General features: G+C 41.5%; 1 protein-coding gene across 1 annotated transcript in view; it reads right to left on the reverse strand.

The window, feature by feature from the left end:
- Positions 1–238: 238 nt before the first annotated feature.
- Positions 239–14,552, reverse strand: part of LOC139760903 (corticotropin-releasing factor-binding protein) — a 175,771-nt gene continuing 161,457 nt past the window's right edge. Inside the window, exons 7-8 of the mRNA XM_071684672.1 lie at positions 8,044–8,190; positions 239–1,414 (exon numbers count right to left, since the gene is read on the reverse strand). Coding sequence (XP_071540773.1) covers positions 8,045–8,190 — 146 coding nt within the window. The 3' untranslated portion in view covers positions 239–1,414; position 8,044. The remainder of the gene's footprint in view (positions 1,415–8,043; positions 8,191–14,552) is intronic.

The raw sequence follows: 14,552 nt of genomic DNA on the forward strand, positions 1-14,552 counted from the left end.
AAAATGGTGAACAAGAAGTTCATGAAGATGGAATAGGGGCTCATTAGATGGCTACGTACTTACTCCGCTTGTTGCTGTTGCTGTTATTGCATACTTTCTAATAAGGTATTAAAACATGCTTTATAAAAATGTCAATATAATGACGAATTCATAATTACAGTCATGTGAAGGCGGCGGAAGGATGATAATCAGATGAAAAATTATTTGTAGATACGACTAAGGTGTATTACAGTCCAAGAGCTTGTGTATATTTATTAAAAATTACCTTACACATGCAATCTTTGTATTCAACACTTTCTATGTTACAGTGTCCATGTGTGTGCAGGTGAAGTGATAGTCCATTGGAACATAAATTGTAATTCCATAGTACATTTACATCGTCAGATTTGTTTCATAATCAGCGTATTTCTGAATAGTGTTTTGGGGTTTATTAAGCCCAAATGAAAGCAGATTCCAGTTTCAGTTTGATCCCATTCTGCATTCCATTCCATAATGAGGTATTGGACACGCTCTTGTACACTGAAACATTCAAGTCAATCACAGTAGAACCAAGTGATCGTACACATACCTTTTGAGATTAATTGTTTTTCTTCTCATTCAGCTATCTTTAAAGTGTTCCACGTATCAAAACGTGCAAGCATTTTCCTGGATTAGTGACCACAGTTTGCCTGAATATGTTAATGATCTCGGAGGAACTGTACCTGCTGCATAGACTGGCTTAAACATTCTTGAAAAAAAAAAGAAATATTGGCAAATGTTTGTTGCTTTACGACAACTGGAGTTGACGCATCTGGGGATGACATACTTTCAGTCTGGTGTTAGATTTGTGTACAACAAAATTTGACATCACAAGTCATTTGCAGTCTGCCCTTGTATCAGCATTTCCCCATCTGTTGCTGTAGACATTGTCAGAAAACTATCAGTTGGTTTAGTATGTTTTAGCTAGATTTATGGACAGGTACAGACAGCGCAGTTAACCGATGCAGTGAGATATCTTCACGACCCATGTATGAACTAACTCCTGGCTGCTTGGGTATTGGTTTAATGTGCCAAGAACAAGTGGTCGATCAGAGGCCGTGATTGCTTGATATACCTAAATTGTAATGAAGTAGACGCCTCATTTGTCTGGCACATTTAAAACAAGGATGATTAATTGTTTTGATATATTAATACATTAAAGATCAGGTTGTAGATTTGTCTTAGGCTCGTAGACCATCAGCAAAGTTCCTCGAGCGGTGGGTGTTGTTGGTTGTGCCTGGGCGCAGCGCGAGTCTTCTGTTGTCACTCGACTTCAGGAGCAGGGAGGCCGCTGAAGGAGGGCGGTGGGTGGAGGCTTGGGGGCTGAGGGAGGGACCGTGGGTGTTGCTGCGTCTTCTTCTGGAGGGCCTTTGGAAAGGGAGGACTGGGCGACCTGCTGGAGAAGAAGAGAGCGAAAGAGTTAACGACCGGCTTAAAGTTGCTTCCTTGAGGTTTGATGAGTGTTCTGGAGAGGTGAGGAAGCTTCTCATTCAGGCGGAAAGAATGAACAGTGACTGCAGCAGTTCGTGATGGTGAGGGTCAACTGTTCAAGGGAAAGGATGAAGGAGAGTAAGGTTAGTGACTGCGACAGGAGAAGCCTGTATATTTTTTCCTTGCGTCTAGTGCTTGCTTGTGAAGGTTGCTGAGTGATGGTGTGTGCTAGCGGTCTATGGTGAGTTGTGTGTAGGTGGTGGTGAGTGTGTGTTGCTGTGTGTGTGTGTGTGTGTGTGTGTGTGTGTGTGTGTGTGTGTTGCCGGGTGGGTGGGTCTTGCTTGTAGGATGTGTGTCAAGATGTTGGTGAGTGTTTTGTAAATAGGAGATGGACGGCAGCTACCTACCAGGGAGGTATTACATGTACTTCCCACCTGAATATCGAGAGAGTTACTGACGGTTGTGTGGTGAGTCAGCACTCCAGTGGCTGTCAAGTTTCAGGTGTTTAGGACAAGGCTGCTGTCTTTTCATTCTGCCTTACTCACACATGGATAGCTGGATTTCACTCCTCAAACATGCAATATCTCCATCTCACATAAGACTGTATAACACGAAATTCACATGACTTCGTAACCCTATATTTTACAGACCTGCCTTTTGGCAGAACCTCGTCGTAAGTAATCGTAAGTTACTAAGTTTCTCGCTCAGCTTGATCCATTGGGCTACTCCTTCCTCAAATCGAGTCTCAGGGACACTCCTCTCTCTCTCTCTCTCTCTCTCTCTCTCTCTCTCTCTCTCTCTCTCTCTCTCTCTCTCTCTCTCTCTCTCTCAGGTCGATTCTTAGACTCCCTACTCCCTCAAGTCGACTTTGAGGTCCTCCCTGAACCTTCCTTATATTGCGTCGTCTACCATGGAATGGCTACAAAATCCCTCCCCACTGTAAACCTCCACCTCCTGGAATAACCTGCATTACTCTTTAACACGAGTATATAGAGAGGGGTGCCCTCTCCCAGGAATAGCATAATTGGCCCGTAGGATATTACTGAGGCAGCCCCCCTCCCCATCGGGCAGTGTTGGTGACGGTGCCATAAAAGGATAATGTTGGCAGCGGTGGCATAAAAAGATAATGGTGGCAGAAGGCGGGTGAACACGGCCCTGGACCAGATGCCTCAAGAATATTCATGGTGGACCTTTGCGAGGAGCTGCGCCCAACCGGCTGACCAGCGCCACGGGTCCCAGGTGGTGTTGGGGGTGAGTGCACTTGAGTGGTGTTGGTGGGGCCGTTTAGGTGGTTGATAGCCATTGTCATAAGCTTAACCCAGGCCTGCAGGTGGTAATGAGTGTGCCTGTGTAGCGAAAGGTAAGTGGGTGAATGTCGAAAGTGGGTACAGGGTGATGAAAGCTTGTAGTTGGAGTTTACGCTGATGGACACTGCATATAGAGATCATGACTGTTTAGATTGAAATAGTATATATATATATATATATATATATATATATATATATATATATATATATATATATATATATATATATATATATATATAAGACCTCTCGAACTTTGTAAAGTGAGCTGGGTATCATGATATCAGTGTGTGGAGTGTGGCAGACAACTTGATGTTTATAATGAAACATTTCAGCTGGTTCTCACCACCGAACATTTGCTTGCTTCATCCAGCTTACGGTTACAATATTTTTTTTTTTTTTTCTGCGGCTGATCCCTTTTTTTGCTGTTTGTCAAGATTACACTGGAGACTGCCCCCATCCACCTGTTTTCATCAGTCAAATGCATATATATCTGTGGTGGAAATATGCTTTGGGGAAATTGAATTACCCCTTTTAAACTCCCAACCAGTAAATATATTTGTGTAAATGAAGTTTGAAGTTGAGCCACCGGTGTTTTTCTGGATATGAATGAGATATATCATGGTGAAGGCAATGAGTTATGAGATATATCATGGTGAAGGCAATGAGTGAATGAGATATATCATGGTGAAGGCAATGAGTGATGAGATATATCATGGTGAAGGCAATGAGTGAATGAGATATATCATGGTGAAGGCAATGAGTGATGAGATATATCATGATGAAGGCAATGAATGATGAGATATATCATGGTGAAGGCAATGAGTGGATGAGGTATATCATGGTGAAGGCAATGAGTGATGAGATATATCATGGTGAAGGCAGCGAGTGAATGAGATATATCATGGTGAAGGCAGCGAGTGATGAGATATATCATGGTGAAGGCAATGAATGAGTGGAATGAAGAGAGTAGTACTCAATCAATATCCGTTCAGTAATGTACTCTGATCAATTTTTTTTCTCTGTCGTATGGAAAATCATTTGCCTTTCAAACAAAAGAACAAAAAGGTGAACGTTTCTATCAATTCCTGACTCGGCTCGTACAATGCTGTGAGGTAATGGAGACACACGTGTGTCTGGATAATGTTTGGTAACGGTTTGTGTACATGTATTCCTAAGGTGATTGCTGAAGGTTTGTTCTTCAGGGCTAAGGAAGGTCGGCTGGCAGGGAAGCAAGCCGAGACGTGATTGGTGTGGTATAATGATTTTTGATGTTGATGAGTATCTTATGAAATGCCTTATTTCATTTTTTTTTTTTACTTAAGTAACGCAGAACTATATACACACATTATCTTGTAAAATGCCGTATTTTGTTTCTTTATTTATTCAAGTAACGCAGAAATATATACACTCATGTCCATACTTGAATGACAAGATATATGTGTGTGTATATATATATATATATATATATATATATATATATATATATATATATATATATATATATATATATATATATATGATTATTTATCTAGACCTCTTATCGAGGGTATATATAATAGTTTACGTCTGTGTTTTATACCCATGTGTCATTACAGGTCTACCTCAGCCAATCACCGACCTGACCCACAAGGAGGGAAATGAGTCTGTGTTTTGTCTGAACATCTTGTCTCCCAAAATTCACATATCTTTATCCGGGACCAGAAGTTTGGTTCATTATATATAGGTTTTAGTGGATATAGAAGTGCTTGTATACACAAGTTAACTCGTGTAAAGTTTGCTGTTGCCATGTGCCGCGCTGTGCGCGTTTTTATTGTCCGCGTGGACTGTCGGTGTTATCCAACCAATTGTTTATCCCTGGCATAGATTTCGTTAAAGCCCTCCCAAAAGTGGGCCGGTTTGGCAACACAAACATGAGCGGGCGGGATCCGAAGGGGGATCAAGTGGGACTACGAGTCGAGGTAGAGTCTTTCCCACGGCCCCAGCAGGATTGACGTAATTTAAGCAATGCTCTGTTTGCCCGAAGGAAATATCTCAGATGCTGAACCTCCCCATCCCTCATGTTGAGAAAGAAGCGATAGTGAAAATAGATTTTTTTTTCAGACGAAATCATACATGTTTTCTTCCGTTATTACGAATGCGACGATGGGTTTCGTTTTCTTTTATATATCGTTGTCCTTTGAATTTGAAATTGAGGAGGAGCTAGTGCCAGAGTTACACACAGAGAATGTTGTCCGTGAGATTGTATGCGTTCCTGCTGAGGGTAGGATTGTCTAGGACTAGCGAGGGATAGCGAGCACTGGCCAGGGTGCGAGTGAGTGGGTCGTGTGTTGCAGGAAGACGACCAGCGCGATGTGAAATACAGCGTAAGGCACAGCGCCCGGTACGGAGGAGGATTGCATTAGGCTCGTTCTCTTAGCTATCCCGCTGGGAACTACTCGTTTCATGTTGTTTTCAAATGGTGAGGTCTGAAGCGTCGCGCCCGCTGAAGATCTACAGTAATCTGATCTTGACATTATGTAAGGAGATGATGCAGTGTTATGGCTCTTACTTTAAAAATGCTTAGGAATACAGTGGCTTTATTCACATTGTTTGAATTACTTGAACAGTAGATTCTCGAGCAGGTGACTGTTTTACAAGTAAACCATATCGGTGTACATTTCAATGTAAGATTGTCAGCATCATCCTTTGGTATAGCTGAAATGTTTTTGAAAAAAAAATGCGTTGGACACGAGGGGATTATATCAGATCTAAATATTGAATGCCTAAAGTAAGCCCACACGAATATGGCTTCGCTAGCATAGTACTTCAGAGTCTTTGCGTTGATCATTTTATGATACCATTTCACCCCCGTTGTGGGGTTGAGGGAGGGGGAGAAGACGCGCGCGTAAGGGAGAACAAGTGACTTAAGGGTGACAGGGGTGACGTAAAGGGGAGCGGGATGCCAGATAGAGACAAGAGAGAATGATTACTACATTTTTGTTGCCTGGCGATGGACCCATTGAGGGAAATGCGGTTCTTTGTCTTGGCGTGTCGTTTGGAAAAGAAAATATGGGAATTTACACGAGTTACTGCATGTCAAGCCGAATCATAATTAAGCTGTTGGTGGTACACTAAGCTAGGTTAGGGTTAACTAGTCACACAACGTTTCTGTGATTTGACTTCCAGTGGAAGGACTGTGGTTGAGACTGTGAATGGGACAACGTGAAGGTATATATATATATATATATATATATATATATATATATATATATATATATATATATATATATATATATGGGAAGGATAGGCCCGTCAACGTGACGCATAGTTCTGTCACTTACAATACTGAACTCAAATTGAATTAAAGTATAATGAATAAAATAAGCGCTGCATAAAATCGTTAGTTGAGGCAATAAGATGATTTTGTGTGTCTCTGTAACCGAATTGCTAAGTAAAATCACTCGAGAAACATTTGGTTCAAGAGGAAATCACTCCTTGGATGAGACATTAGAATATTTCTTCATGCAGAGAATACTTTCATAGATTATACACAGGCGTTCAGCCGTCCAGGATGTGTTGGTAATGAGAGCAAGCAAGAATTGCATGACCATTCCAAATTTATCACACATGACCACTGCATGCGAGCAATTTGCAAGTAATGAGACCTCACATTAAATCGGGATACTCACTCGTGTTGGAGGAAAGCCCGGTAATCACTCAAGTGTGATATCTAAAGTACTCCACCCTGGCAGAGCCTTAATTAGCGTCATTTCCGAGGGAAGTTGAGTTCTGCGGAATACTAGTGTAAATTTTTCTTTGCTGAAGACGTCAAAAAAGATTGCAGATCTCTTAAAATTCTCTTCGAGAAACTTGGGCTGATTATTCCATAAAAACATAGATTATTTGATCATTTTGGTGTATAGGATTTAGCATTGAAAACTACACCCAATTGCGTCCCATAGTAACTCGTTTACATGGTTTATCAGGTGTGGACATACACAATATTAACCCAAAAACTGGTATGGATACTGACTGGTGAATCGTCTTAAGATTAACGCCACAGAGGATGAAAAACACGTGAAGTAGAATGATTCATATTCCGGGTCTGACTTTTATAGGTGCATATGTTTTGGGTATGGGTTTTTGTTAGTCTGCTGTCATGGCCCTCGACCTTTCTAAAGCATTGGTTTCTACACTTCCTTCATTTGGCCTTCCTGTTGTGTCTCTTCTCTCATGCATACTGTAGCTTCCTCTGTAATCGGACCACTGGGGTAGTTGTTGATGGAGCGACTTCCTCTTCTTATTCTGTCAACAGTGGTGTCCCTCAGGGTTTTAACCCACCGCCTGCTCTCTCTTTCTTCTGTCCATAATTAATCTCTCATTAACACCTATCACTTTTGATTCTTGCGTAAGTGATAGCCCTCTGCATACCTCTCAACTCACTCCCCCTCCTTTCTTTGCTCTGATACTCGTTCTCTGTCTCGTACGGGACACATCTCTTGTCATAATTCGAATCTATGCAACATCTTGGAATTGTTAGATTCAGTACCGATAAAACTCATATTCCACTTATGTTTCTCTTCATGTGACTCGTTTCCCTCTGTTCAGTTTCAAAACACCATTTCTGCAATGTCATAATGAGATTAACCGTATTCCCAACTCTGTTTTGGTCACTGCTATCGTGAACTGTTTGCGTATGTCCCTGCCACCAGGGCTCTTTGACTCACGTCTGGTTGCTGCTTCTCTTAGTTTCTGTGTGGAGACTAGCCACACGAGGATTGGCCGTTATGATACCTCCTTCTTCCCTCGAACAGCGAACATGGTGGATCTCTCTCGTCTCTCCCTCTTCATATAAACCTTTCTCCCTATAAGATTCATTCGAACACCTGACGAGCTCTGATTAACTTCTTCATTCTGTGCCAAATCGGTCCCATAAGGAAAAAATAAGGAAAAGTAGTTTTACCGTGTGATGACGTGGAGTCATAAAACAGTATTGTTATATTTTGTTAATGCTACTACTGATGTATTTCCCTCTCCTCGCTTTGGTGTAGTTTTAATCGTTCGTTGTCATCTCTGATGAAACAATATATATATATATATATATATATATATATTTTTAGTATTGAACCCTTGTAACTAATTAAGTCAACCGTAATTGGCTTCTTTGTCGTCCCCTGAGCACCAGTGAAGGGTGGGTAATGCCAGACGTAAAAAGTTTTGCGTTGCCCTAATCATCCAGCATTAGATTATATTTAAAATTGGATTAAGAGTTTATCATGACATGATTGTATACATATTGGGCCCTTACCTCACAGTGGCATCTCGCACACGAGCGTAGGCATGAGTTCCAGATCAGTGATCTGCGAGATGGCAATAGTGATGGAGTTGTCGGTTAGCCCGGAGGACACCATGCGCACGGTGGTCATCCCGCAGAGGATGTGGGAGGCTGGCACACCTGCGGGGACAGAAGAAATGATTTACCGTCGTGGTGGTAAAATGTGGCACGAACCTTGAGCACGAAGGACGTACGGGTGTTGGGTATGGTGGATGGCCTTGAGTCGGGAATGATCCCATGGAACGTTAAGATAAAAAAGAAAAGACGGTTATCGTACCACAGTTTTTCTGTCTTTCGTGCTCAAGGGTCGAGTCGTTATGATCCTGGGGTTAGTATGTATATCTCAATTCCTCGAACATTGTTCATCAAATGGCCTCCTAGTTACGTCTCTTCGTTGAATATCAACTGACTGTTATATTTCTTTCTTGTATCTCCCCTGATGATGTGTTTATTACACGAAAGTGCACTTGGGTACTTATCGTGTTTCATTTCCCCTTGGACTCTTAGGAATACACACACACACACACACACACACACACACACACACACACACACATATATATATATATATATATATATATATATATATATATATATATATATATATATATATATATATATATATATATATGAGAAAGAATGTTCTCAGAATGTCGTATCTAGGACCCATTTGAAGCCATGAAGATGCACACTTCTGATATTTTTCAAGCGACGGCTTCTGGCACCCGGAATACAATAGAGTTTCCCAGAAGTGACGCCGCCCCGCCAGCTGGCGTCATCTTTCGCTTCGTTACTCACATTGTCACCCTTTCTTAGGTAACGACTCGTGATCTGGATCTATGCTGGTGGGACATTTTTTTTTTTTACCCCCTTAAAACTGAATGTCAGTTACCGCTGGCGCTGTCTAGTTTGAATGCCAGCACACGTTCACCCTCACCAGTGTTCTTGGTTTGTGGATTGATTTCCTGAAGGACGACTTTACGATTCTTGAGCATGACCGGACGACCCACTAAGTGTGATCAAGGGCCGTACCAGTCACCGTTCTCAAGTGTCTATACACGTCCTGCTACAGTGGCCTGTCAAACTTAATTTCGTATGGAATCTGTTACCTCATCTTTTTTTTTTTTTTGTCCTTTTATGAAATTCTAGACACCCCCTGTGTTACCAGTCAGTGTTGTTACCGTCAGTGTGCAGATGGTTGATGTGATGGTATGAGAGATTTGTACAGGGCACAAATAAGCCAGGAAACTTTTCGTTGAGGAACTGAACGTAAGACTTAAGTTTGTAAAGACTGTTGCTGTCTTGTATCTTTAGACTGATTGGCAAAACACACACACACACACACACACACACACACACACACACACACACACACACACACACACACACACACACATACACACACACACACACATACACACACACACACACATACACACACACACATACAGTGCGAGCAGCTGTGGAAAATTCAGAAGTCAGTATGACCCACAATTCGCCCTCAGAGGTCGGTGTATTGTAGCCTTTGTGCACTCAGTATGCTTACCTTTCCCCTCCCTTTCATCCACGTTGTCACAGAGAGGCTTTGTCGTATACTCGGACAAATAAAGCTTTTTAATTGATATGGGTTTTTGATGAGGCAGTAAGAGTAAGAGATGGGAGACCACGATTGTCAAGCTCTCTCTCTCTCTCTCTCTCTCTCTCTCTCTCTCTCTCTCTCTCTCTCTCTCTCTCTCTCTCCACACACACACACACACACACACACACACACACACACACACACACACACATACACACACACAAACATAGAGGTTTGTTTGACCCCCTCTTTTCAGAGCAAAGCCTGATGGGGATGGAGTTAGAGGGGCTTGGATCTGAATACTCACACTGCGTAAGCTGGTGCGTTATATATAGAGTACTGATGGGTAAATGAATTATTCGTTTTGGATATTACTATTATCATATTTCACCCCAGGTTCGAGGCTTCCGCGTAACATCCAATACCAGGGAAAAGGTGATTCCTTTGGAAAATTAAGCTCCTGGATAAAGGTCGTACGGTATTTTCTGACCAGGGTAACATTTTACTCAAGGTGTAACCACGTGCAACTCACAGTGTAACCACGTGCAACTCACGGTGTAACCACGTGCCAGCCGAGTCCAGTAACCCCGAATGCATATAATCTTTGTAGCTTGTCGGATTCAGCCATGGAAGCCATGGTGACGCGGGCGTAACTCCCCATGTACATACGTTGCTCACTGGTGTCTTAAGGACGTGGTGGGTCATTGATCGTGCGTAACCCATCCAAGGTTTATTTACATAACGGTTGATGTGTGGAGAAAGACATGTTCTCCCCTCATATTGATGGGTTACACTCTTACTGGCAGTATGGTATTTTTTTTTTTGAGAGAGAGAGAGTTCTACTCATAAACCTTTTTTATTTGCTTCAGGTATTCGAATTCCTGATCGATACGTACGTAAAAAGTATGTTTGGCCTTGTATGTCATTCTGAAAAAAGTAAGGTGGACATATTGATTCAGACTGGACAGTTTTACAACCCACGGTCCACTATTTTGCGCATTTCACGTGCTTAAAGAACACTTCCGGAAAAAAAGTCATAATTTCATTGCGAGTGAAATACTTTCTCTATCTCTTTTAGTTATCCCAACAGCGTTCCCAGATTGAAATCGTGATAAACTGCTTTTTCGCTTTAGATTTTTTGCGCCGGTAACATTCAGAAATTAATGGCCCTGGAGAGTTACTATTCTATGAAAAAATCTCGATATATATATATATATATATATATATATATATATATATATATATATATATATATATATATATATATATATTTCATGCTTGATCGCCGTTTCCTGCGTCAGCGAGGTAACGCTTACATCTGTTCTCTTGCTCTCATATGCAATGCACCAAAACCACAGCCCCCTATCCACAACCAGGCCCTTATAATTCTTTTCACTGTTTCCCCCGGCTGCTTCATATACCCTAGTTCAGTCCATTAGCAGCTGGTCGACCCCTGTATACCACTTCGTTCCGATTCACTGTATCCCGTGCACGCCTTTCACTCTCCTGCATGTTCACGCTCCAGTGTCTCAAAAACTTTTTTACTCCATCCTTCTTTCTCCTTGAGCCCCAACTTCTCCCACATATATCCTCTTTGTCAGCCTCTCTTCCCTCATTCTCTCCAAATGTCCAACCATTTCAGCATACCCTCTTCAACTCTCTTAACCACACTTTGTATCACCACACTTATCTCTGACCACCTTGATTAAAACACATAACGTCACATTATATATATATATATATATATATATATATATATATATATATATATATATATATATATATATATATATATATATTCGCCTTCCTACACGTGTAATGATCAATGATAAACCTCTTCCCGGAAAGCCGTTGTGGTATCAGGTTGCCACATCAACGATAGGTTGCCACATCAACATCAGAATCGGTTTACAGGTCACAAGTTTGATCGGTTTATTGGTGGCGCCGAGCCGAGAGTCTTTTGAAATCCACCGGCCATAAAATCGTCTGTTCATTTTTCCCTTCTCCTGTGTTACGTGGGAAATGTTGTATGTAAATAAGTTTTATTAAGTTATTTTTGTGGTCAATGAAGAAGCTGAAAAGGTCTAACGGTTTCTGGCTGTATTCCTTGTTCTGTATCCGATAAATGAAGCTGATATATATATATATATATATATATATATATATATATATATATATATATATATATATATATATATATTTTTTTTTTTTTTCTTTTTTTCTTTTCATACTATTCGCCATTTCCCGCGATAGCGAGGTAGCGTTAAGAACAGAGGACTGGGCCTTTGAGGGAATATCCTCACCTGGCCCTCTTCTCTGTTCCTTCTTTTGGAAAAAAAAAAAACCAAAAAACAAAACGAGAGGGGAGGATTTCCAGCCCCCCGCTCCCTTCCCTTTTAGTCGCCTTCTACGACACGCAGGGAATACGTGGGAAGTATTCTTTCTCCCCTATCCCCAGGGAAAATATATATATATATATATATATATATATATATATATATATATATATATATATATATATATATATATATATATATATATGTGTGTGTGATTAAAAGATAATTTTCTTTTGGTATCGACATAGCAGTTGCAAGTCATGGCTTTGTTTTCATATACCTTCACTTTATACTTATAATTCCATATGTATTTCATTTTCTACATTTTCTAGCCTCTTTCTTTGGGCTCATTGCTCGTGTTATTCACCTCATCATTTCTCGCCGGAGCAGTTTTCTGTGGCGCAGCGATGCGAATCTTTTCAGCGTATGCGTTTTCTGTGGTGCAGCGGTGCGAATCTTTCCACTGGGTGTATGTTCAATCATCCGGATCACTTCTTGCTAGTTTTCACTTGCGCTGTATTCAAGATTTTCTGGGAAGACAAAATCACGCCTTGTGCCTTTTTCTTTTCTATTTGTGTGTCAGAGATATATATTTCAGTGAGATTCCTCCGTATGTTGTAGAGTACTGGTGGATTTCTAAGTCTTTAAAATGATTATATATATATATATATATATATATATATATATATATATATATATATATATATATATATATATATATAAATATATATATATATATATAATGGATGCCGTCGGTCGCGTAAAAGAGGCCCCAGTGTGACAGACTTCCGGGTGTGTAATCTTATGTTCACTTTTACGAAGCAAAGGAGGAACTAGTCTGCTACCCTGGGCGTTCACTTCTGTGTCCCCGTCTGTCCACTCTATGGCCACTGTTTTTTTTTTTTTTCTTGTATGGTCATGTGTCCGTTTGTTCACATGTTGATGCATCATGTTGATGATGAGCGCCTGAGCATCTCACCAGTAGATCGCCCTGGCCTACATTTCACATCTCAGACACGAACTTTGTAATCGGAGGTCACTTGTGTTGTCTGTTGGCTGTGACCGCATTGTGATGGTTGGCGAGTATTCTTGCAGTCGTATTTCCCTGAGAGGCAGCAGGGTGCTATACGTGCTCGCGTCGGCCGGTGAGGACTCTCGGCTCAGCTACAACGAGCGGGACGTTATTTCGTTAGAGTATTTGAGATCAGTTTGGACGAGAATCCTTAAGCTTGAGTATGCACGACATTTTTCGATCCATATAGAAATCAAGGAATTATTTAGCGTGCCACGACTTAGCTCGCAACATGTAAATTTGTTGGAACATTTTCAGTCTAAAGTGCCGATAATTGTGGTGTTTAAAACCACTAAACACACAGACACACACTCACACAGACACACCACACATTGCGTGTCTGGTTCGAAACACCTGCACATATATTGTATTTTATCTTATATATTAAGTGAGACAAGGGAATTACTTTAAACATGAACAATGGCTGGAAGAAATGTACGAGAGGTCTCCGTCCATAAACTAGTCTTGCACGAGGGGATGATCACAGATAAAAAGTGTAAATACAGGAATTATTTCGCAGAATGTTAGTGTCTGGAGAAAAATGGTTCCCGGCATGTTTTAGAGGATGGCAGATGGCCTCGTTTAGGGTGAAGGATCCACGGCAGTGTTGCAGCAAATGTTGGGTACCGCCTCTTGGGAGAAATGTAGGCAAGCCTCGGTTCAAGGAGCATATGTATCACCGCTCGTATTGTGCAGATGCTGTGGGAGTCTTGCTAACTCTGGGGGGATGGGGGTCACACGAGACACAAGACATGTCGGAGTTGGAAGTGTTGAGCTGCTGCTGAGTCCCTGCTGGAGGAGGACAGGTGGTGTAGGGCCAGCCTCCTCCGCCTCCCTACCCCCTCGTCACCCATTGTTGGCTAATTAATTAAGGCCTTCTCTCCCCACCTGGCTAGAATGAATAATGTAGTGTGTCTGTCACCTTCCAATACGAGGAGTCGGCGCTGTGTTAATGAGAGAGTGCGTGACCTCCTACCGGGAGCTGCGTGGAGTGAGGGTGAAGAGGAGGTTTTTGGGGCGAAGCATAGCTTAGTATGTCCTTGTTATCACCTCGCTCTAGCGACGTCGACTCACTGCTCCCTCCTACATCATACTGAAGGTTTACTTCGATGTTATTCATACGTAATAATTCTTAGTAGATGAATAGAGTTTGCAGAGTATGAGGTCATCTTGACTCAAGTGATATGTAGAAGTGTTTGACTTGCTATCTTGCGAAGTAACGGGTCCCTCACAACTCTCCATTATCTTCCTCAAGGGTGCGACAGTTGGAGGACGTCCAAGTATCAACACAGACCAGCAGCGTGTGTTTACTTAACGTGATGTAATACGGCAACTGGGCCATTGTGTTCCGGGTCAGATACCTCCCTCTGTCTGTGTGATTTATAGTCATCCATATCCTCCCACTAATTAAGTCGACTTCTCTCGATATTAGCTGACTCCGCTCACATTCACGTCTCGATGATTTAAACGCAGGATTTATTATATGAACTTTTCA

Source organism: Panulirus ornatus, chromosome 38, assembly GCF_036320965.1.
Source record: "Panulirus ornatus isolate Po-2019 chromosome 38, ASM3632096v1, whole genome shotgun sequence".
NCBI classification, from domain to species: Eukaryota; Metazoa; Arthropoda; class Malacostraca; order Decapoda; family Palinuridae; genus Panulirus; species Panulirus ornatus.